The sequence below is a fragment of the Oxyura jamaicensis genome, chromosome 13 (assembly GCF_011077185.1).
Source record: "Oxyura jamaicensis isolate SHBP4307 breed ruddy duck chromosome 13, BPBGC_Ojam_1.0, whole genome shotgun sequence".
Lineage (NCBI taxonomy): Eukaryota > Metazoa > Chordata > Aves > Anseriformes > Anatidae > Oxyura > Oxyura jamaicensis.
The window spans coordinates 5,386,534-5,411,286 of NC_048905.1; the positions used below are offsets into that span (position 1 = coordinate 5,386,534).

The 24,753-nt window shown below is 51.4% G+C and overlaps 1 protein-coding gene across 3 annotated transcripts in view; it reads left to right on the top strand.

Moving 5' to 3' along the window:
* KCNIP1 (potassium voltage-gated channel interacting protein 1) overlaps positions 1-24,753 on the top strand; it is a 376,470-nt gene that overhangs the window by 125,622 nt on the left and 226,095 nt on the right. Inside the window, exon 1 of one of the 3 annotated variants that reach the window (XM_035338442.1) lies at positions 11,855-12,571. The exons of 1 other annotated variant lie outside the window; for it this stretch is intronic. In XM_035338442.1, the coding sequence (XP_035194333.1) occupies positions 12,511-12,571 (61 nt within the window). In that variant the 5' untranslated portion in view covers positions 11,855-12,510. Of the gene's footprint in view, positions 1-11,854; positions 12,572-24,753 lie in introns of those variants that run through there. One more of the 3 variants, XM_035338444.1, reaches the window with a different exon arrangement.

Here is a 24,753-nt window from a genome sequence, read left to right on the forward strand (position 1 = left end):
GCCTTTGATTCTTGCCAGAGCCAGGAAAACGGCATGCAGAAGAGACAGCTGCATCCCCAGTACCTCCAAATTCACATCAAGTGATGCTTTGTCAACCTCGAGTGGGCCAAAGGATCAAACCTTTGCATTTTTTTTTTTAAGTATTTTTAATACTTCTCTGCTGGTTTTTGTTTCAGTCGGTATAAGCACTCTGTCTTACACTCCACAACAAAGAGCATGCCAGCTCTTTGTGTATAATAGTTTTCTCATCTGTAGTTACAGTCTCTGCCCTCACTGCCCCTGAATTTCAGTAACTGGATCCAAAGGAGAGATTTTCTGCCCACCACTAAGGCAGCAAGCCCCTTTCCAGGTGACTGCATAGCATGGCCCAGCACATCTTACACGTGACACCCCTGTCTGGAAGCTATTGCTGTTGGCTTGGGTTTACTGATGGCATAATTTCAAACGCTTGTGTTGCTGGTGACGCCTCTTGATTTTGTCTGGACCAGCCATTTTCACCTGTGGATACTTAGGTTATGCTAATCCACACCTTGTTAATATATTTAGTGTCAATTAGCACAAGCGAGGTAGCAGAATGCCACAATTCAAATGCTAGGCGCAGCTATTTTGCCTGTGACAGGAAGGTATGAAAAATAATTTTCACAAATATTTGTAATCAAGGAACACTGGAGAAATTGCTTCTGAATGGCTATGTAACAAGCAGAACACGAGTCCCAGCGTTTCAGATGGATGGCACATCGCTCCTCTAACTAGCGTGGGGCTGCAGACGGGAAGGTTTGCGTGTTTGCGAGCATGAAAAGAAATGAAGTTATGAGGAATGCTTTTCATTACTCATTTTTATTTTTTCCTTGTGCCATAAAATGCATCACGTTGTAGCTTTATAAGCTCCACACTGCGGAGCTGCCGTGCAAAGTGGAGATGAGCAGAAAAGTCCCTTTGGGCTCGGCTCTTATCTCCAGCTGAGGATGCCAGCACCAGCCTGGGGCTCTGGGAGGAAGCTGGGGGAGCTCTGGTTTGACAGAAGCACCCAAGTGCCTGAATACCATGCAGGAGGATTTGAAATCAGCACCGTGGGCAGGAGCACAGGCTGGCTCCTGTGGCCCTGGGCAGAGCTGAGCAGGAGGTGGCACAGAGGGAAAGGGGTGCAGGGTGCTGCCGATGGTCTCCTAAGAAAGGAAGGGGAAGCAGCTCGGTGCTGAGGAGCTGTGGGTAGGATTTATACGTTGTCCTGTTCCCGACATGGAGAAAAGTTAAACTTTTAACTCACCTTCACGGCACAGACGGCTCCTTCAGGTGTTCGGGGCCAGGAACTGACTGTGCCTGCAGCACTGGGGATGTGCAGCCATGGAAATGGACCCGTGTGTTCGGGATCTGGTGATAGGAGCCCTTGTGCAGGTACGCTGGTAGCTGGGGTCTGCCTGCAGCTGTGCCTATACGTGCATTTTTCTACACCCGGTTTCTAGAGCAATGGTTCCCCGTCTTTTTGTGTCTATCGGGTATTTGGCAAAGTGTGATCTAAATTTCAGGTTGGGGTCCAAGCCTTTACCTTCACACACAGCAAGGAGATCTGAGAGCTTGTTTTGTTGCCCACAAATGCACGCTTTGAGTGTATGTTGAAAATTTGTGGCAAATATATATATATATATATAATGCTTGACTTCTGTGGAGCATTTGTTCCAGTTGCAGTGGTTTATGAAAACGTCATTGTGAATTTTCCCCAAATTTATTCTGCTAGAAAAGGGCCAGTCCTGGTGCACCAGAGATCGCACCAGAGATCCAGAGATCTTTTTTTTTTTTTTTTTTTTTCCCTCCTTCCCTTCCCATGTCATTAGAAATAATTCCTGGTTATTACGTGACATTTCTTTGTTTAGACTGTCAGCCCCATATTGGAAGGACAGGAAAGGTCAGCGCATCCTGGCTGGTGTTTTACTGTAAGTGGCCGGGTAAGCCTCAGATTTACATTCCTGGAGCGCTCTGATATCCTGAGCAGGAACAAAGAATGACTTTATTTGAGTGGTTTGGGCTGCTGGATCTTGCAGCGGTGAAGCCAGGGACTCCTCCAACATCAGAAGCAGCAGAACTGTATTCCTTTTTCTTTTTTTTCTAAGTGCTGTTAGGTGAATTTAGATTTTTTTTGATCTTTACATGTGGAAGGCAGGCAAGTGTTAGACTTTGACATCTGGACTCATCAAAGAGAAGACAGTGTCTATTTCAGTTTTTTAAACGGCCCTGTAGTCTGGAAGTCGATGGGAGAATGGTATCGTCATCCACAACACCGTGCCGTGCTCGGCCGGCTTTGCATATCGCACCTGAAGCCCATGGTGTCCGCCCCCCTGCCCCTCTCCCTGCCCAAGGTGACGCATGGTCACTGTCAGGGTGCTGTGCCCTGGGGGCTCCCAGGAGGATGCAGTGTGCAAGGGTTAGGAGGCAGTGGTTGGGGTCTTGGCTCTCCTGGGGACCCTGCAGAGCTGGGACCTTGCTCAGATTGTGCGTGTCTGGGGGCTGCAATTGCCAGGTGCTTTTTACCCTAGATGACTGAAATCTTGCTGACAATCTTCACAGCTGAAAAATAAGATTGTTGAAGATTTGTTTTCTATGCGTTGGATATTAATTTTTTTGCTGTCACTTCGTTGGCAAGAATCTAATCAGAAACAAAGCATAAGTCTTCTGCAGAAGCCATGCTGAGGGGACCTGGAAAGAAAACCAAGGGCTGCCCGGAATATAGTGACCTGCATCCGACAAGAAATCATTCATCAGCTTCAGCAGCAAGTTGCCAAGGCCACAGTTGGCCAGGTTTGCAATCCACGCTCCCACCACACACAGATGGGCAGCAGGCATTTTGCTGAAAAGGGGATCTGGAGGCAAGTTCCTCACTTAGCCCTTGTCCAGCACAGAAACCAAACACGGGCTTATTTGCAAGAACACAAATCAGGTCAGACGACAAAAGGCTGATGATGTGTCTGCTGCTCTGGATGCTTGGTTTGCTCAAAGATGAGTACGTGCTCCTGGGGGGTGTGCAGGCTGCGATCCTTTGTGTAAGGAGACCCCCCAACAAATAGCCTGACTTGGTGTGCAAATTGCACTCCTCCAGTCTGGGTGAACCTCCTGGGCTGCTCTGAGCTGCAGAAGCATGCTCTGGACACTGTCAGCGGGAGAAAAACAGCAAAATAACCTTCAGATTCCTTCACATGCGAAACCCACTGGCAAAATAAAAAATAAAATCCCCTCTGGCCTGAAGCTGAATTTGGGTCCGTTGGCTTTAGCTGGGGTTACCGCGTGCACCAGTGTGCTGCCAGCAGCGGGGCTGGGTGCTGTGTCCACCCTGCTGCTGCCACCTCTTGAACTGGAATAGTTTTAATTGGTTAATGAGACCAGAGAGTATCTTGGTTGCTGTATTGGACAGAAGTTGAATGCAGCTGTCAGTGATGGTGTGATCTGGGAAGCACTTGAGCTTTCAAGACGCAAGTTGTTACAGACCTGCAATAACAATAACTCAGCCCAGCAGCCAGCACTACAGGCCCGGTGTGCGTCCCTTTATTGGAAGCATTCTTCATCCGCTGCAACGTTAGTTCTCTTGCTTAAATGAAGTTCAGATGGAGTTATAGATGGCAGTGCACATCGGTACTGTGTGGAGAAACCCCTTACGGGGACGCTGCCGTTACTGCCCCAAAGCAGGGGAGAACTGCAAAATGCCGAGACCTCCAAACCTTTTGTGATAGTTGGAGTACCTTAACTGTATATTTTTCACATGGTAATTTTACATTGTAGTCCCACGTGACGATGCACCGGCGTGCACATGAAAACTAGCTGTGTGTCCAAAGGCTGTTTCCCAAACAATCTGCGCTTTCCCTTTGGCAGAGGAAGGTTGGCTGCTCCTTACTGTGCACCCTCCTGCGCTGCTGGCTGTGCGAACATGAAGTAGGGAGCATGAAGCTGCTGTTCAGGAGTGAGCCTGAACCCTTCCCTGGGCAGGTGTTGTCCCTGCTCCTGCAGGAGAGCAGCGGCAGCGGGTGGCCTGAGCAGCCTTGGAGGTCAGCCAGCATCCCCGGCCCTTGGGGAGCACTGCAAACGCTGCTGCTGCTGGAGACCGCAGGGTTTGGCTTCCGTCGTGATTTCAGGGTTTCATCAATCCTGGACACGTTTATTGTAAGTGAAAAATATCAGCGATTCTAAGTATTTGGGAACTGCATGAAATAACCATTTTTTTTCCCCCTGAACACCACTGTTCGAACCCTGTTTTGCCCCTGGGTCCCGTGGCAAGGAGGTTTCAGTCTAAAGACCCCCCACTATTACACTGCATGCTCAGTCACCCCCAGGCCTGCTTTATTTACATTTACTTGTAAATTTTACATTTACTTGTATATGTAAGCTGGAGTCTGATCCTTCTGGTGCAATTTAGGCTTCATTTTAATTTGGTAAATGACTTCAGTGTATTAACTGCTGGCAGTAATCACTTGCATGTCACAGACCTTGAGGTTTCCATAGGGACGATGTGATTCCCCATGATTGCTTGCATAGATGCTGGTAAACCACTGCCCTGCTCGCATCTGAAATTTGTTACTAACCTTGCTTTCGTTGGGGGTTTGCTGGAGCTGTAGCAGGGTGGAGGACACAATCTGCCGTTAGCTGCCTCTTAGGCAGATGCCAGATCCCAGCTTCAAAACCCATTTATGCCCAGTGCCTATCAGAGCCTGCTCCATCTCGCACAAAACTCGTGCAGTTCAATACGTGTTAGCAGTGAATCAAAATATTCCCAGGCGATCTGCTAGACTGAAGCTCGTGTACTGAGGGGCATCTTTATATCAAAGAGAAACTCGTTTTCCTGCAAGCAGCTTGTACAGGTGGAGGGAGCATCAGAAGATGTGCACCTAGAGGATGGAAAAGGAACCAAGGTGTAAACCTGGCTGGTTGGTGCACAGGATGCTGTGAGTTCGGGAGGTGTTGCTGCTCACCTTATCTTAATAAAATTTGCCAAGCTAATCTCCATTTTAGTGGATTGTTTTGTCCGGCTTCAAACAGCAAACACTTCACGGGAATAGTCCTATTGCTTTTTTCTAGCAGGGAAGATTGCAACACACAACCTGAAATCCTGAATCTTCATTAAGGAAGCCGTGCTTCTGAAAGCATGAAATGATGCGGCGAATATTTTGTGTCCTTTTGGTTAAAGCATGTTGTTGTTAATGATGAGAAAAGGACAAGCTGTGACTCTGGGTGAGCCCGAGGTCACCAGGGAGCCCCGTGCCCGCTGTGCATCCCTGCCCGTTCGGCGCAAAGTGGTGCGGGTGCACAAAGCGACGGCCGCCTTGTTCGGCTGGTTCTCCACTGATGTGATTTAACTCGACACGAGCTGAACTTACCTGGGGGTGTCTGATGGCTGCCCTTGCTCTCTTTTACGAGACTCTGTGGTGAGAAGTGAAATGTGAAACAGAAAGAGATGGTTAGCTATCCCCGTTAGTTCCACGGCGGTATGTGCATCTGTTCAGTGACCTGAATTACATGGGGGTAGTTTGGCACGTTTCCTTGAAGTGCTCTAAAGCAAATGGAAAGGAGAGATCTGAGATCATCTGAATGTTTGCTCTCCCCTCTTCTCCTCCCTAACGCAAACTCGTTGGCTGTAGAATTGTTTGGAGTCAATTTATCAGTCATCCGTGGAAATACAGAATAATTAAAATTCGCTTCTTCTCTTTCAGCGAGGCCTCTTGGACCATTATCCTGAGAAAGAAACGAAACTGGCTGTTAACCCGGATTGACATTTATTGTTCACATTCTTTATACCGTTTTGACATATTCTCTTTAATGCTCCTGGGAACAAAACAGCCTTGAGTTCCTGTCTGTCACTCAGCCTGCTTATTTTGTACGTTCGCAGAGCGCGGGGACGATGCTGGGTGCGCAGGGGCGATGCAGCACGCACGTGCCCAGTGCTGGTGTTGTCTGTCCCAGCTGCTGGAGAGGTGTCCTTGTCACCACGTACATGGCTGGGACACGGTTCCCCTTTGGTCACAACGTACGTGTCTGTGAACAGCATTCACAGAGGCTGCCAATGTGATCAAAGCGCTTATATGTTAAGGGAAAAAGCTGTGAGAGCTCTGCTTCTGCGTGCGTACCTGGCACCGGGTGCTGGCCGCTCGGTGTTGCAGAGTTTCTAGCAGCAGCAGCGTTTGGTCACTGTCACTGCCGCCAGTGCCACGGGGGACAGTGACACAAAGCTGCCTGGTGGCTGCGTTATCGTGGGCCCCTCACGTCGGCCCATCTCGATCGGCCTTGGAGGGACACGGCAGGCTGCAGCTCCAGCACTGCGCCCCCACCTCCCTCCTGCAGAGGGAAAAATTGGGGGGATTTTCTGTCACTGCCAACCACCAAAATTCCCCCAGCTTTCTGCTCCTCCACGTTGGTTCGTGGTGTGCTGGGGCTATTCTCTCCCCGTTTACAGAAGAATTCATCCAGCCAGAGGCTACAAACAGTATCTGCCTCGCGCTTTGTTGAAGTTGTCACTGGGAAGGTGAAGCACTCCCTTCCCCAGCTCTCTGCCAGGGTGCCGTCCCCAGGGCAAGCAGCAGGTGTGCTCTGCGGAGACCTGCCCCGCTTCATTACTAATCCCGCGACCAACCAGCAGGCAATAACGCGGTTTTATTTCCAGCCCCCCTGTGCTGCCTCAGTCAGGCAGAACAGCACCTCCATCTTTCTGTTCCGCCGCTCCTGGAGCACACACGCGGGCCCGTTTGTGCTTCTGCAGCCCCCAGCTCGCCTGGTGCTGTCCAGCAGCGGGCCGAGGCCGAGCAGGGCCGCCTGCCCCCTGCGTGTTGGGAAGGGCTTGGCCGCTTGCTCCGAGCGGCAGGGTGCAAAATGCCGGCCCCGCTCGCTGCTTTCCTTCTCAGGGCGCTAACGAAGGGGAGCAGCCCCGATTGCTCCAGCCTTGGTGCCCGGCTTTGTGTTCTCTGTTCGGTGGCATTAGGTGACGGGAGCATTTTATTTTTTTTGATTTGGTTTTGCATAGCTTTATTTGGTCTGGTCTGGAAAGCAGGTGGCTTTCTAACACTTCAGCTACTATTGCCGGTGCCGTATTTACATGGAAATCTAGATGATCCCCAAGCTTCGAGCCTCACCTGTTCCATCTGATTTCTCGGCATTATTATTCACTGGCTTTCATGTCGTAAAAAATACATTTCCATCAAAATGAAAGGGAGGACCTCTACCTTTTGAGATCTGGCAAAACTAACTAGCAGGAGAATTTGCTTTGGGCCTGTGGAGGTGCAGTAATGAATCTTTTAATAGCTGTTCTGCTGCCTTGTCCTTACAGAGAGCAAACCGAGTTCTTTGAAAACATCCCCGTTTATTATAATGGCTCATGAGTGGAGGAGAAGAGGGTGAATTTAGGCTCGTCTTGCATTGCTGCTGGTCTGGGAGAAACATTTAAAAAAAAATAAAAAATAGGTTTGGGGGAGAAAAAATATTAAACAAACAAACAAAAAAAGCCAACAACATGCGTGGTGAATTCCTACTGAAAATCTAGAGCAGGAAGACCCAGTACGTCCTTACATGACAAAAAGGCGAGTGAAGGATCCCCAAAGGTCTCCAAATACATTTTACAAGTATTGATCAGCCAAAAAACGACCCCATCTTGGTCTGTCTGTGATTGAGCTGGTTTCCCAGGGGCAGAGCAGCTCATCCCACGCTGCTCGCAGGTTCCCCTCTTGGTCCTTGGGATGGCTGGGTTTGCTGGAAGAACATCTTAGCTCTCTGTTTTCCTGCTTCAAGCTGGGACAACTTCGGGCAGCTAGTGATACGTATTTCTCGTTAACACACGCTTCATACATTCTGGTTAGTGGAACTGAAGCCTCAGCAGTTTAAATAAGGAAGTATTTTTAATAATTGCAGAGAAATAAAGCTAAGGAAAAGAAAGCCCACCACTGCAGCAGATGTGGTTCACCCCCCTCCTCCTGCCCCTCCGAGCCCTAAGGCGTCCCTCGGGGGGGCTGCGTTACGGGGGCTGTTGGCATCCCACGCTCTGTGCGCGTGGTCCCGATGGTGGTGGTTTCTTCCTCCTCTCCAGGGTCAAGTGAAGTCCAGAGAGATGCTCAGCATTTGCACCTCCGGGCCATGTCTGAATTGCCCTGGGTTCTGGTCAGGGGAGCCCTGGCCTTGGGGTCAGGCGGCATGCTCGGCAGAGGATGTGCTGGCACAGAAAGCCGAGGGCAGCAACCGGTTAAAAATTTGCTAAGCAACAGAAACTCTCATTTCATCCTCTTAGCAAAGGAACATTTTTCCTCTTGCTTTTGATTTTTTTTCCTCCCAGATAGCCAATTCTCCACATCTCGTGTTTTAAAAATCAGAGAGAGCTGGAGAAGAGGGCAAAAGCCCCCAGGCAGCTCTCACGGTGCGCGGGCAGCATCTGCAAGGGGGATGCCAGATGGCTGCCCGGCCGATCGATGCACGACTCCCATCTCCTGCTCCCCCCCAGCTGCCCAGCCTTGTGGAGGAACCCACAGGAGCGCCTGTGCTGCTGGGGACCCGTGCCTGGAGGAGGTTTTGGGCCATAGGGTAACTGGGCTGGTGTCGGGGGGTCCAAACCACAAACATCTGACCAAGCCCAGCTCAGTGGGCACCACCGAAAGCAGGAGTCCTGGCGTTTCTGTACCAGGGCACGTGCAGCAGCCCAGCTCCCTGGCTGCTCCTCGTGTGTTCTCTGCTGCTCGCCCAACGGGCTCTGCTAAAGCCAAACGGAGCTGCCCAGGTGGGCAGAAAGTGCCCTCTGCTACAGCTGAAGTGCTCTTCGTTGGTTAGGTGTTAAACGTTTCCCTGGGAGAAGTTCCAGTTACTGGGGTATGAAGGAGAATTCCTGAAGTTTTATGTAGAAAGCAACTCCGGTCAGCGCTGCTTAGTTCTCATACCTAAAATACCCAGAAGGGAAAATGAATTAGTAATGTCCATATTCTTTAGGCTTTTTAAAGCAGAACTTACTTAAAGCAGACCACTCCAAGCCAAGAGCTGCAGAATGAAGGACAAGGGCTGGCCCTAAACAGGCACTTTGCTGATTTTGGCTTGCTGTTAGACAAATGCACAGCGCTGTCCTTTGGGAGACCAAAAGGAAAAAACAAACAAACAAACAAAAAACCTTCAGAATGCATTTCACTGATGACAGGGGGTTTAAAACCTGGGTATTTCAGAGAAGGCAGTTGATAAGCCAGAGGATGTGGCCCTGGTACCGTGCTTATTGAAGGTGGTTCATCCTGGTCCAAGCTTCTGCCTGGTGGAAGAACCCCACCCTCTCCATCTTCATTCCTACACATGCCACAGAAACACCAGCGACGCGTAGCCAGGACAGATCTACCACGAGCGTGGCCCAGCTCCCTCCTGCCCCAGGTCCTGCGGGGCCGAGCTGCAGCAGCGCCGTGCCGCTCCCTGCGGGGAGATGCTGCGCGTACCTGCAAGGGAGCTGCTGAGCGGCACAGCGCGGTGTGCAGCAGTGGTACAGCGATGGAATGGGGATTAATTGCTGGCAGCCAGTGGTGATAATTAGCAGTGTCCCGGGGGACATGTCAGCCCTGCAGCCTTGGTTTGGGTTTGGCACGCTGTGTGTGGCCACGTCCTCAGCTGGCCCAGCGCCTGTCTGCTGGGGGTGGGCCCCGGCCCTCTGGGAAACTGTCCTGGGGGGTCTAGGCAGAGGTAAGGCACAGCTCAGCGTGCATCCCGCTGTGCAGGCAGGTGCTGGAGGATTGCAGGCAGATTGGGCCAGGAGGGAGCCAAAACCCCTGCAGACTTGGGTGTCAGCCTGCACTGGGGAGTGGGCAGCAGAGCTCTGCATCCTGGCTCCCGAGTTCGAGCACTGGAAACAAACACCCGGGGTGCAGCCAGGCTCGGTGCAGCGCGTTATCTCCTTCCCCCAAACTGCTTTTGATCCTATGACAGCAGCTCTTATGATGCTGGCAGAGCAACCCGCACAGCCAGAGCCGGGCATTTCACCACCCCAGGCAGCGCTCGGTTGTCCTCTGACCTGTAGGGGAAACACCGTGGAAGACATTCAGCTCCCGGGTAGGGGTGGTCTTCAGCATTTACTGCATCTCAAGCACGTGTTATCTCCTGGGTTGATAAATCTGGATGGTCATCTTTGGCGAAGAAAATTCCTGCTTGCTGTGTCACATACACCGATTCATTAGTGTTTATGATGCTTCTGTTTCCCAGGGATCCCGATTTTTGGCTGTGAGAGAGAAAACAGCAGCTTGTGAACTCGTGGTCTGGGACTCCACTCGCTTGCCCAGACACAGATACGGTCTCGCCTCTTGTCCCCGTTCTTGCATATTTTAGTCATACAACCAGAAATGCATGTAGTGGTTTATTCCCATGACTTCGTAGGGATCTGTCAATATTGGTTTCTAGCCAAGATAAATCTTTTTTTTTTCAAGTCTCAAAGAAAAGTGAATATCCATACTTGCCCTCCGCCTCCATATACCATGCTGCTTCAAGTAAACAACAGCACAGCTTCAGGGCTGCAATTTTATCTTCCAAAATTACTTTTTTCCTAGGTGTCTCACCATATGGGCAGCTAGATCTGTTGCCACCAACCCAAGCTCCCTCTGCATGGCTGGGATCCAGTGGGATCCAACTCCTGAAGCCACTTTCGGGGTGGTTTTGCTGCATTATCTCCTTGTAACTCGAGCGGCAGCCACGTCCCTGCGGTTCCCTCATGTCAGCCGCCTCCGGTCAGCCTCCAGCCTTGCCTGCCTGCAGGAACCCCAAGAACGGAGGTTTTCCACATGTCCTGCAGCCCATTGAATAGTTCGTTGCGTAAACACAACCCATGAATGAACTAGGTGATGTGTGCGTTTAGATAAAAGCAGCCTAGTCCCACGGAGGTGCCGGGCGCCCTGGGGATGTGACGGCAGCCCGAGCCCCCCAGCCCAAGGGGCCAGGGAAGGCGCCCAGCCTGGGGGAGCCCTGGGGGGGGACATGGCCCCGTCCAGGCCACCCTGCCCCATGGTGACCAAGGCGCTTTGCTGCAAAGCTGTGGGGTTTTGGTTTGGGACTTGGGCATCCAGGCGAGATGGATCCTCAGAAGAAGTCCGAATGCTGTATTCTGAGTTGTAAAACAGGGAAACAAAATGCATCTTGTGCAATGCTGTAGTTTTTTGCAAGTGGAAACTACTCGGAAGCTATTTGCTGGTATGCACAAGGGAGGTGAATGCACCTGTGCATGCCAGGAGAGCGTTGCTGGCCCTGTGAGAGCAGGAGGCAGTGCAAGGCTTCGCTCCAGGGAGAGTGGAGCTTTGCAGCTTCTGGGCTTGGGGCTCTGGAGGATGCATTTGATAAAATTGTCCTCTAAAGTTAGAGGAAACCTGTTGAGAGAGGTGCTTTGGTCTCTGGTGCGGGAACGAGGTTCTTCAGACAAATACAGTGTTTGCACAGATGCTGCCTTAATCGAACACACCGTGAGCGAGCAACGAGAAAATTAATTCTGGTTCTGACAGCTGCCTCGCTGCCTTTAACTCCTTCCCTGCCCGAGCCCCTCCTGTCCCCACCTTCTGGGAAAACATAAGTGCATAACAGGTATGTTCACATACCAACCGGATAAAACCCAGGGGACTGTCCAGCCTCCTCTGAGCCACCAGCTGTCTGCAGGATTTTGTTTCATCAGTTCACTGCTTTAAAATCCCTGCAAGGGATGTGTCCGTACTTTGCAGGGAAATAAGTTATTGACAACACTGTGTGTGCCTCTGGCGTGCGAGAAAGTGTGCGAAGCGAAGGGATCGTGGAGGAAGGCTCTGTCCATTTTCCCACGTAGCTCTTTATTTTTTTAATCCGCGACTCTAGCTCTGGAGACCATCGTTAGAGATTGCCGGCTCCTACCTTTCTGTCAGACTCTTAATTAGCAGAGCACGCAGCCCAGGCAGCTGGGGCTTTGACGGCTGGCTCGCCGGCGCTTCCCGCGCGGAAGGGTCCCATTCATTCAGAATTGGTGCTGAGCCCAAAGCCCCGGCTCCCCCCGCGCCCCTCGCCATGTCTCCAGGACTCCGCTTTAGCATTCGCTGGAAGAGATGCATTGACGCTCTCCCCGTAGACCTCCAGGCTGCTGGTTGGAGCCATAAGGGAACGGGAGGAAGAATTAGCCTGTGTGTTTATGTGGCTGTGCTCCAGTAAATATTTTGATGCATCTGCTGCCAGCTCTGGTCTGAGGGAATCTACCTAGCATTTAAATTTTGATGGGGAGCTGTTTTGAATAATAACCGTGCAGCCGGCTGTGAGTCAGTGCATGTGTGTTGACTTAAAAAAAAAAAAAAAAAAAAAAAAAAAAGCCCTCAAAGCTTAACGCTTGCTGAACGCCGAGCTGCAGTGCTTTGCTTTTTCCCTCCTCCTTTCTTCTTTTCTTTCTTCTCTTGACTTCCTCTGTTTTGTTTTGTTCTGGTGGGCATTTCACGTAGATTTTGTTCGCTGGCAGTGGGAGGGGGGGAGTGAGAAGAATCGGAAAAACCCCAGCCAAAATAAATCCTCCCCAAAAACTCACAAGTAGCTCTTGCGATGGGTGCTGTAATGGGTACGTTCTCCTCTCTACAAACGAAACAAAGAAGACCATCAAAAGGTAAGATCTCCTGTTTTGCTTTTCTTGCCTCTTCTGTACATTTGCTGGGAGAAAAATGTATATGGGGAAGGGAGGAGAAAATGAACATGTGCCACTTGCAAGTAGCCCAGCAGTGTTTATGTGAGGTGTAATTTGCAGAGGAGAGGCGAGGGGATGTGAGGTGGTGGAGGAAATGAGTGGGTACGAGGATATTGCTGTGGAGGGGCTCTGGGGGTGAAAACCACCTGAAATCTTGTAATCCTCCACCCAGGCATGTACAAGGAGGAGAAACTCAGTGGCTCCATATGCAGAGCACTTGCAGAAGAGCCCTGTTTATTCCCAAATCCCATGCTTTGTAAATCCACTGAGGAGGGAATAACATGTAGCTACACGGCAGATCCTTCCCGCTACCTTGTGGTTTCTGTCTGCGAAAGTATTGTTAGAGGCAATGTTGGATATTCAGTAATCCAACACCAAGTGTGCAGTGCTAATGATGTGTGTTTTATGAAGATTGTCAAGAGGAAAAAAATATTAGGATATATTCAGAAGGAAGGGGAGGAGGAGAAGCTCATGAAAAGCATGAGAAAGCAAGCAGCAATCGCAGGGATTTTAATCCTTAAATCCATAAATGCTGGCTGCAAAATGCTGATTTTTCAAGAGGTCTGGTTTGTGTAGTGTTTGCTTGAGCTCTGCTCCATTTCTTTCAGGGTTAATTCAGAAATTCCAGGGTGCTGCTGAGCAGAAAGTTGAAAGCACTGTTGGGGGCTCGTCTGTACAATACACAATGAGGATTGTTTAGAAAGCGACAAAAAGGCAGACCCTGGAACTTTGGCGAGTCGTTCTGCGATTTGGAAATGTTGCCTGCCAGAGCGTCTGCATTTACCAGTCTGCCAGTATTTTTAGGGTAGGTCTCTGTTTCCACTGGGACCGTTGCTCAGCTGTACGTACGCTTTTGAATTGAAAGTTGGTATGGATTTTCTATCAATTTAAAAGAAAAAAAAGTCTGAGGAAATCTCAAGCATCAAGTAATTGCTGTAAGGAGCAATGGAGAAGGGCTGTGCAAGGGGTTTGGTCACCGAAGTTGTGAGCAGGTGTACGATCCCGAGGTCCTGGTGCGAGGCAGGCGGCTGACCTGGTAGGGTACAATTTACAGCAGGGCATGTGTGCCTGCTTTCCAGTTCATCTTTTTGTGCTATTTATACTGTAGCCACCATCGTACAGCTGCCTGGGCTGTTTGGTACAGCCGATGCTACAAGCCAGGCAGTATGGCTGTCTATCACCATGTCGCACGTGTTGCTGCCGGGGTCGCGCTGAGGCACGGCGAGGTGGCTGAGCTCAGTGCCGTGGGCACGTCGGCCGCCGTGACACCACGGAGCGTCCCATGCCCTTCTCAGAAATCTGCAGGCTGTGTCTGGTTGACGCTAAGCGTAGCTCCTGTTTGGCTGAATGTGTCTGTTCTCTACTATGTTGCCGTGAGATTGGCTCTACTCTCTAGTGGATGGAGGAAATTGCTTATTGTTGGAGTTCGTGAGCAGTAACAGCCCAGCATCTGGTCACACGTTTTGCCATTTACAGGGGGATTCAGTCCTGCTGATGCCTGCTGGCAGTGGTTGTTCAGCTATATTTATCAAAACCCGTGTTCCAGGAGTTATCTCCTCTTGGCTCTGATGTGGTATCTGTGTGTTGTTGCTGATTAGTAGCACACTTAGTTGGAGTGAGAAAGTTGGAAGAAATTCCTTTGATTTTCCAGGATACTTTCAAAGCCAGTAGAGAATTTCACACCTTTTAGTCACTGTTCACCTGGCCGGCAGGAGCTTTATGGAGCAGCGCTGCTGGTTTCAGCTGACTTCAGCCAGCTGCTGATGTTCCTCTAGACCCGGTGCCCAGAGGAGGTCCCAGATCTTCACGCAGGAGAGGCCGAGGTATGTGTGCCGCATGTGCCCCTGGGCTGCCTGGCATATTTTATGCTGGATGTGAGCACTTCAGCTTCTCAACAACCAAACAGTAACGTGCTGGGTTTGACTGCAGTTCTTTGCCTATAAGCTCAACAGAAGAAATCCACCACCACTACCCTGCTGGTTTCACTTTAGATATAGTCTGATGGATTCCGCAGTGTTGCCCACCTGCCCCTCCTCTTGTGAAGGTTCCCTTCAAGAAAACCAGCCCCTTCCCCTGTTCAGATTGGTGGAAGTGGTTAAAATATGATCAGGATGAGTTGATGCACTGGCTTTTCCAGAGACTCTTGTTTTCTGCAGACCACATAGACTCAGAGAATGCATCGGGATGGAAGGGACCTCTGGAGGTCTGTAGACAACTTCTTTCAACCCCTGACCATCCTGGTGGCCCCGACTGGCCCATGCTCCTGTGTCCCCGTGTCCTTGCACTGGGGAGCCCCGGGCTGGCCGTGACACTTGGGATGTGCTATCCCAAGCGTGAGCAGCAGGCAGGCTTGCTCGTGCTGCCCGCACTGCGCCCTGCCTTCTCTGCTGTGCCATGGTGCCAGTGGTGCCCACGTGTAACTGCTCCCTTGGATATCGCTGTGTCCATCTTTTGGTAGGGGAAGTGTTTGTTAGCTATTCCGCTGCTCGATTCCCTGTTACCTAGTGTTTGGTTTTGGTAAGTTTACCCGTGTGTTTGTTTCAATATTTCAGGATTTATCTAGAAACTAAATACTGCTGCAAAAACGGGAGCCTGAAGGAATCATTGTATCAGGGCTAGATCCACACCTCTGCAAATACTCTGTACTCTTGGTCAATGTGTGCTCCTCTAAGTAGCTTGAAGACCATTTGTGCAGCCTTGTCTAGCTAAGCAGCTCACACGTGTGTCTTAGGCTGTTCTGGTGCAATACACTAAAAGCAAAACACATACGTGCGTCCTGGTTTAAGAACAGGTGAAAGAAGCAGGCGATGTCCAAAGCCCAGAGTTTTCCAAGGAGGGCTGATGTCCATGGGCAGGTGGTGGGTGCTGGCAAAGGGGGCTGAGGTGCTCTCCGCTGAGCCCATCAAATTTTGGCACAGGAGAATACTTGAGTTGAGCTGCTGCCCCTTGCACTTTGTTCAGGCTGTGGGACTGGTGGCTCATTTGGTCGCTGGGAGCAGCAAGGGTGTTCATAGCAGAGTTCAAAAGTACAAGATGTGTTTCTTGCTTTAATGGAAACGGGGACTTTGAATCAGTAAAGGTGGTGGAAACTGCCTTCAAGTCAAGAGCGGTGGTTCTTCAAGCATAAGACCTTTTCTCCTGGAGTGGCCAGTGTTGTTTGTAGAGGAGCTCATGCCGTTGGCTTGAACGTGAAAAATTAATCCAATATAATGGGGTGTTTTGTCTAGACAGGCACGTGTCCCACATGGCCTTTCCTGTGGGATAAAGCTTTCTGCTTCCAGGACTTGTGTTCCTATCAGCAGAGCTGCAGAAGCTTTCCCTGGTTGCTGGAGTGTCTCTGGATTGTCTGAGATTTGTGCCGTTTGCTTTGGTAGTGGCTCGCGGCACTTCCACGCATTTGTACATTTCCTTACAAGTTACTTCCTCTGACCTCCAAAATTGATGGCATTTTAATTTCATTCACTGTTGGGTTTCTTCTTGTCTGACTTTTCCAGCTTTTTGAGGTGGCCTAATAAAAGGTGACACCTCTTTCTCCCAAGTCTTCTTGCTTCTCTCATGTCATTGGATTGATGAAGCATCGCAGCCTTCGTGGGGCCCAGTGGGGCCAGCCTGAGGTCCTGGAGGACCAGTTGGCCGTGAGCCACCAACGTGTCCTCCCCATGCTGGCATTGCTGCCACCTTCCAAACCCCAAGGGGGAAGGTTTGGGGATGCTGGGGGTGGTAAGAGTCACTGAGCTCAGTGTGCACCAAACCCCGGCGGTGCCCGGAGGACTGCCCGGCCCGCTCCTAGTACATTGGCAGTTAGCACTAGATACAAGATTAAGATGGACTTGAGAATTTCAAGTTGCTTGTATATCCTCCAGCAAACATAAGTAATAAAACAGTAAGTGAGTTAGGGGAAAAAAAAAACAACACCAAACCAACAAGCAACGCTAAAAAGCAGCGGGCCAGCACAGCAGACAACGCACACACAAATGCATTCTCTGTTTTCAGCTAGCTGCCGAAATAGAGGTTTTGTGTGTTTGTACAGTCTGCAGCCAATCATAACCAAATCGGTACAAATCAGCCCTTTCCATATTTGTCATGGAAACGTTCGGATTAGCAGATTGCTCGAGCAGGGTGGATTTCTTGTTTTGACTGCCTGCCGTACTCCCCGTGTGCGGCGGGGATGTTTGCACTTCCACTTGTGGGCAAATTCAATTCCAGTAGAAGAGACCAGTCAAAGAGTAAGGGATTAGCTGTGTTTGCTCTTTCTTTTCTCCCTCCCATCCCCAAAGAAAGTGAAATATAACTCAGGTATTTCCCAGTACCTGAATCTTGTTGGCCATAGGCTGCAGGCCCCAGCTCTTCCCTGGCTACACCAGCAGAAAGCTCCGGTGTTGCTGAGTGCAAGTAACCGTATTTTGATCCACCACCAAGCTCTCAAGAGGATAACTGAGAGGATAGCTACAGCTGAGTTTTGCAAGAGCCAACAGCATGAATTCACTTCCTTAAGATGGCAGTTGAATAGATGTGCCATTTTTCTGGTGACCAGTTTTGAATTAGTTTTGAAGTGAAGGCTGATTTGATACGGCTCGCTGTCCAAAGGCATCAGATTCAGTGTCTCACCAGGCATATTTTTCTGTGCCTTACTTACCAGGAAACCATTAAACGTTGCTCAATAAGTCAGTTGAGAATATCTGACTCCAGTGCTAGGATGCTGTTTCCCATGGGGATGCTGTTCAGGTCCCCGCATTAGACCAGCCTGGTTCCTTGCCAGAGGGAGAACAGCGGGCTCAGTGGAGGTGCGGGGATTCCTGTGCAGCTGCCACGTGCAGTGATGGATCTGGGTAGGCGAGCTGCCCTGCCGTTTACTCTGCCTGCTACGTACCATTACAAAGTAAGTTTTGGTAAGCTGTTTGCAGCAGCTTTATCCTCAGTGGGCCTTTGAAATTTGTCCGGGAGCAGCAACAGGCTTGCCTTTATCCCTCGGAAGTCTGTTCAGGTTGGGCAGAAAGAAAAGCTTTGAAAGTTGCCTTTCTCTTGCTTCTGCTTCTCCAAGAAACTCGACAGCCTGCTGCTGCTGGGGTTGAAGGTGTGTGACCCTTAGACCTGGACTGTACCCGTGGGTCCTGGGTGTTTTATTGACAGGGAAAGGTCTCCGTTTCCCTCCCATTTACCTCCTCAAGCAGGGACAGCTCCTTTCGGTGCTGGCAGCACTGTGCTGCAGGTGCTGGAGGGAATGGAAGAACTGCCTGGTTTCGCTTCTCTTGGCTGTGCCCCAGGGCCAACAAGCCGTGCTGACACAGCATTCTGTCTCACCGGTCTTTTCTGGTCATCCCCTGCTGCAGCCCGATGGGCAGGCCAGGTATGCGGTCATTGTGCTGACAGCTGAGGGTTTGGTAGCAGCAGCTTTTTCCAACAATTATCTTTGTAACTAGAGTTTAAAGCAGCACTCAATAACGAAACTGTGTGATGCAAGCACTCAGAAGCGATTTGGAAAAACGCTGATGACTGGCACACGCTCATTAGCATAGCCTGCTTTGCTGGGAGCTGCGGGACCCCAGCCTAGGCAGGGCGTGAGGACCTGCGACTGCTTCTTGGCTCCTCTCCCCCAGCGTGCAGCCCCCGGTTCTTCAGCTCTGGTTCGGTGGCTTGCTCCAAGGGCCTCCTCTGCCTTTGTTTCCTGTTTGCCTCCCTATCAACTCAGCTCCTGGCAGCCAGGGGCAGTGATCTCAAATCGTTGGTCTTAAGGGCGGATAGCCCCGGCTGCATTAAATGAAACTCTGCGTGTCCCTGATTGCTTCCCACAGGCGTCCAGCGCCTGCCTGCAGTGCCGAGTGTGCCCAGCTCGGGGGTACGGTGTAAAGTGCAGTGGGTGGAGGGCAGCGCATGCTGCAGTGCGCCGTGCGGTGCGTTCCACGCGTGTTCCCTGCCTCTGGGCACGGTTACTTGGGGCCGCTCAAATGCGGTGCGGCCACACAGAGCCTTGAAATCCCACTGCAAAAGAGCTGATTAGAGACAGCGGCTTTGCGTGGCAGCAGGCTGCAGCACTTTGAAGGTTTTTGTTTCTTAGTAATCCAACAGAGTAAAATAGGCAGTATTTTCCAACCTAAGATGTGCAGCCTTGGTGATCTGTATCCAACCTTTATCCTCACCAGTTCTTCCAGTGCGAATTACTGGGTGTCTCTGCGACAGCTGGAACCAGCAGCGAGAAGCACTTTGATGTGGAGTGAAAATGTTCAACTATGTAGATGTGAAAGCTTGGGACTTAATATTGAGCACAGGTTTTGGCCAAGTCTCAGCCTCACAGTGGCTAATGTCGGCACATTTCTAAACTGGAGTCGGACAGGGTTCTGCAAATTCTTTGAGGAAGAACGTATAAAATGCAGATCTAGGTCAGCCGAAGCAAGTTATAAAGTCAAGCTGATGTTGGTCAGACGAGGAGAAAAAAGAAAAATGTTGCATTTCCCCACCTACACACCTAGCATTCTTCCCCAGTTAGTGTTTATTTTGATATTTAGGCTTTAGTACAAACCTTGAAGACTTACAACAGTTTTCAGCAACGAAGTGAAATATTTTTCGAACTGAAATATTTCACTAATCAAGATGTACATGAATTGTGGTCCCACCCCACAACTCTCAGAACACTTTGCTGGCTTGCAGCTGCCTGGTGCTGATAGAGAGGCTGCGAGCAGCAGAACCACCCCCGTGCTTCCTTCATCGCGCCAGGAGAGCCCTGGGTGCCTGTGTGCCCTGGGTGCTTGTGTGCCACGATTCCTATTTAAAAGCATTTTGCAGAGGACGTGAAGGGACGGTGCTGCAGAAAGCTCGGGCACCTGCTTGTTTGCCGTCCTCAGCTTGGGTCCGTGTCCAGCCTCACCCTGTCCGAGGCGGAGCCGTGGGGAGCTGGGAGCTGGTGCAGCCAGCCCGTGGCACGATGGGGCTTTGGGGAAGATGTGAGGGGATGACAGACCTGTCCCCTACCGAGGGGCAGATCCTGCATAGCTCTGCTGCGGCTCTTTGGATTTCCTCAGCGCAAACATTACTTTCTTGACATGCTCAACACCCACCACTCTTCGCACACACCAGTCTTTGCTTTTCTCCTGCTCCAGGAAAGCTCTCCTCCCCCCGAGCTTGTTCTTTGGGCAGCGAATGGGCAGCTGCCCCGAACTGCTGTAGCCGGGCAGGGCTGTGGTCTGTAGGAGGCAGAACGGAGGCACAGCACCTCTTCTGTGGTGGCTGAGAACCGCTCACAGAGAGTGCAATGGGGTGGTGCCATGGGGAAGGGAGATTTTCCCTCTGGGAAACTACTTCCCATGCAGGTGAAGCTCAGGACGCAGCAGGGAGCAGCAGCCCCATGTGCTGACTTCATCTTCTCGATTCAGGGCCCTCACCTTGTGTCATCTGAACAGGGAGCAGCACAGGGAAAGAAAAAATTAGAAGCAGGAAAACTTTTGTCCGTGCAGGAAGGATTCTGCCTGCTAATCCCAGTAAGGCCCAAGTGCATCCTTTATGTGCTTCTCAGGGGGAGCCAATTGTGGCCCCAGGCTGCAGTACGGGTGCCAGGGACTGGAAGCGTCCCCTTGCGAGGACCTGAGTCCCTTTAACACGGCGCTCATTCCTGTCTGATATCTTACACGTGAGCTGACAGAGGGCCTGGTTCGCAGCACTGTGCGTACGGAACGAACCAGGCTGCAGGCACCCAGACAGATAGCTGCACTGGGGCACGAGGAAAATCCCCGCTGGGGCAAGTATCTTGCCAGACAGAGGCACAGGGATACAGCCCTGACGCCACGTGCCCCGTTCCTCTCCACGGGGCAGACAGGTGGGTCAGTGCACAGCAGGTTTGGAGCCGGGATGGAAGGCTGCCCCTCCATCCAGGTGCCTTTCCTTTCCACGCCTTCAAAGCCTCCCCGGGAGCTGCTCCAGCAGGGTGCTGAGCCATTTGGAACCCAACGCTGCAGGAGCGAGGAAGCTGCAGGAGCAGCTGCCCCATCACCGGTAACGGCCCCAGCAGGGAGCTCTGCGCTACCCAGGGCTTGGCACAGGAAACAAACAGTCCTCATCGGGTGGTCCTGGGCGATGCCATCAGCTGTAGCACTTCGCATGGCTTCCTTGGCCTTGTTTTCACCAGCCAGGGGATCGCTGGATGCTGCTGGCGTGTGAAGTTGGCAACTCGCCGCCCCGCTGCCCTCGGGGCCCCGCTGTCAGACCCTCCAAGATCCTCTCCTGCCCCAGCTGTGTCCCTCACCGCCGGGCTGCTGCTTTCACCTCCCTTGCTGTTTGGCCTCCAGCGGTGCCGGAGCCGAGCGGCGCAGGTGCAGCTCAGCGTGTGTCTGCTCTGGTGTGGGCACCTGTCGCTGCCGAGGGACGTGTTCCCGCTTGGAGACCGGCGCCACACAGCGCTAGGTGTGGCTTATGGTCAGGCCCCGTGTTTTCAGTTACGATGCGTGAATTAGATGTGTAAAAGAAACTAAAAATATAAGCAATTATAAGATGTTTTTGCATATCTGCTAATATTTTCCACCAGCAAAAACATTTCAAGCTCTCCTGAATTTCTGAAGAAACAAACAAAGCAATCAGAGGGCCGTCCATCCCCGTCCCGTGTTCCTGTGAGGAGACGCCTCTCCGCCGAGCACGCACAAGTTGTGCCCATTTCCTTAACGGCTGCGTTTCTCTCCTATTAGCCGGGATGTAAAGCAAGCTGTTTAAGTGACTCCATTTCCCTATAAATCAGTCCCCTGGGGAAGGCCGGGCTGGGCAGAAGCGCTGCAGCCTGGGCTGGGTGGGGAAGGTGCCGCTGCCAAGCCGCAGGGCACCGGTGGCCGTCCTCAGCAGCGTGCTGTCCTTCTGCGTGCAATAACTCACACCCGGGCAGTTCTGCTGTCTTAATCACTCATCATCGCCTGCTTGCTGGGTCTTAGCTTTACTGTGTTTTGTTGAATGTTAAAGGTCCAAATCCAGATGAGGCTGAGGGGCCGGGAGGTCCAAGCCTTCCATTACAGTCCTGGGGTGCCGTACCACAGGGGCTTTCCGACAGCATGGGGGCACCTGTGGAGTCCCCCTGGCCTACCTGGGTCCCGTGGGCTTGCTGGGACCGGGGTGTTTGGCTCGGGGTGCCCGTGGCTGCTGCCAGGGGTGAGGCTGATGCCAAGCAGCGTTGTTGAGGCATTCGCCTGCAGCAGCTTTGTGATGTGGTGCTCAGGGCGGGCAGGGAAAGGTTGGCTTCCCGTCCCGGGGTGGGAGGTCTGGCTCTTCCCAGCAGCTCGGGAGAGCTGATCTCCCCGGCACCTGTTGGGTGTCGGGAGTCTTTTACTGCCTACATGGACAGCAGAGAATGAAGCAGTTTGATCCTTTGTGGCTGAAGGGCAGGGCAGGGCCACTCTTGCAGTACTGGTAGGTTAAATAACATGGCAGTGAAACAGATGGGCTGCCTCCATCCCTGCAAGACAGATGTGGAAGGGGCCTCTGCAGATCTCTGCCAAGTCAGGAGGAATAAGTGAGACATCCTGAGGGACAGATCCTGAGGGACATCTCCACGGCGCAGTGAGTAGCTGGAGAAGGGACCTGGTGTGGGGATGGGGAGGGAAGGCTGGGAAGCTGCACGGCTGGGCCACGTGTGCTTGGATATCAGCATCGCCTCCCCGAGATCTGTGTGTTACCACAAAATACTCTGCGGAGTCAACGGGACTGAGCTGTAACTGCTCCAGTAACTGCAGTGCCTTAGCAGCTCTGTGCACGTTGATACGCCTCCTTAGTCCCATCCGGGGCAGCACACCTAAGTGGAGGTGAAGTTGCCTCGAGCTAAGTGGCAGGGAGAGCTAATGCGAGCTTTTCTGTTCTCATTTTTCCTTGTCCCCAATTCTCCAATTTTCAGTAAATATGTGTTGGGTTTTAACCCGTTTGCTGCTGCGGAAGGTGGTGCGAAGGAACCGCAGTGGGAAGGGAATAGCCCAGGGGGAGGGAGGCAGAGGTGCTGGTGTCTGTGCTGCGAACGGCAGCGGAGAGCAGCTTAAATAATTCTAGCAAAGTGAATATACGGCGGTTTCCGGGTCTGGTGCCCAGAGAATAATGCATTTGTTAACCGAATATTTATTGTTCTAGTAAGAGAGCCTCCAGTCGATTTGCATTTTATGGTTCACATAAATGTGGGGAAGCTGCCAAAAGTGTCTCTTCCCCTCCTCTGTTTTCATTGCAGGCATTCCAGAGAAGGGAGCAAAATGTTTTTCCCTTGCTGTTTGGTTTTTAGTTTCATGCATATGCATTTCTGGGACTGACTCCTGGAGCATGCAGCAGATGCACATGCTCGGAGTCTCTGCAGGCCTTGGTAGCTTTGAAGCAGAGAACCTAAACCACACGATCCTTGCAGAATTAAAGAGAATTCAGTGCAACAGCAGTAGAGGTTTCCAATCCCGGTAAATAAGTCCAGTCTCGAGATCAGCGATGAGCTCTCACTGCCCTGCTGCTTCCATCTTAGTTACAGAGATGTGTACTGGATGGAAATAGGAGAGAAGGTGTTACAGAATGGCAGTGCTCAGAAATGTGAGGGAGATCGCTTGCGTTACTGCTCGCTGTTGCTGTTGAGCGTAACGCAGCTTGCTGCGTGACAGGATGGTGCTGGCACGCGGACACGAGGGGTATCGCCGTGAGCAGCCCTGGGTGCTAAACCTGCTGACACATGGCGGTGCCGGGGAACACTGCAAACAGGCTGGGTGGTTTGTTTTTGCACTGCTCTCATTAGGCATTAGCCTCAACACCTCCATGTGACAGAAATGCAGATTTGTGAAATCCAGCCCCCAAAATCTCCTTGCTTCCAGCTGGAGCGTATGGAGGATTCTCAATTCGAGCATCTCAAGCTGGCACGCATCTTGTTTTCCCTAAGCCTCGGCTTCTAGACTTCGGCACGTAGATGAAGTATGTGAGCCTGCCTTTCATGGGGCCTCCCTCGTGCTGGGGGAAGCTCGAAGGCACGAGGAGACAGCCCAGGAGCTTCAGGTCTGGTGGAGCCGGGCTCAGTCCGGGAAGTTTGGGCATGTTTCTGCCGCAGCTGCAGCTCTCTCCAGTGAGTCTCCCATTTCCATTTAGTTCTGCACCTCGGTGTTGCAGGCAGGCAGAGCAACAATTAACGTGCAGGTGAACTCACCACTTTTCAGGGTCTTGCTCCCCTTGGTGGCAATAACCTACTTGAAGGAGTGGAAGTCAGGCAGTCTGCAGCTTCCTGCACGTTGTTGAGGCTGGGGGGATTTGCCTGCCCCGGTTCTCCGGAGTGTTGCAGGAGCACTGCTGGAAAGCAAGGAAGAGAACGTAAAGCAGCCAACGGTGCAGTCCTTGCTGCCGGGGGAGAAATATATTTGGGTTGAGAGCAGCCTCCACGAGACCCGGGGCTCCTTCAAAGCCAGACAGGGCGTCCTCCTCCTGGGTGAGCGTGGCAGGCAGAAGTAGGGCAGGGTTTTGTCCTTTTTGGACTATTAATGCAGATCAGAAAAATGTATCAAAAGAGATGGAAACTTTTTTTTTTTTTTTGGTAGTATCTCTTTGTTATTGCAGCTAAGATCGTGTTTGGTGTAAAACACAAAGCGGGCAGAAAGGACGGCAGAAAGGAGAATCCAAATTCACTCTCCATTAAAACCTATTGATTCCTCTAGGTCTTTTTCTGTAATTAAACAATATTTTTTTTCCTTCCGAAAGTTCTCTTCCAGAGGAGGTTTTTCATTTCCGAAGCCCAAAGGCCAGGTGCTGCTGCCTGTGGGAGCTCCCGTGCGCGGGCTGGCAAACGGCCCAGCAGCAGCCCTGTGCCGGGCTTCATCTGACGGAGCCGTTCCCTCCCTCGTCAGGCAGAAATCATCACATCAGCTATTTTAAAAGAGCATCTGCATGAACAGTGTCTGCATGATTTAGGGGGTGATTTAAATACCCATGGCTGCGGCTCTCTGAGGATTTCTGTCCGCAGCGGCTCGAGTTTTCTGCTGTGACCTGATCTGTACTTGTTGGCTGCACCGCCTGATCCACAGAACTTCACATGTTTTCTGTAATTAATTGCAAATATTAGCTCCCTTGTCAGCGGCAACAGTTTGGATTATTTTATTGTAGGGAAGTGGGAGGGAGCTGGTGTTTTGGCAAGT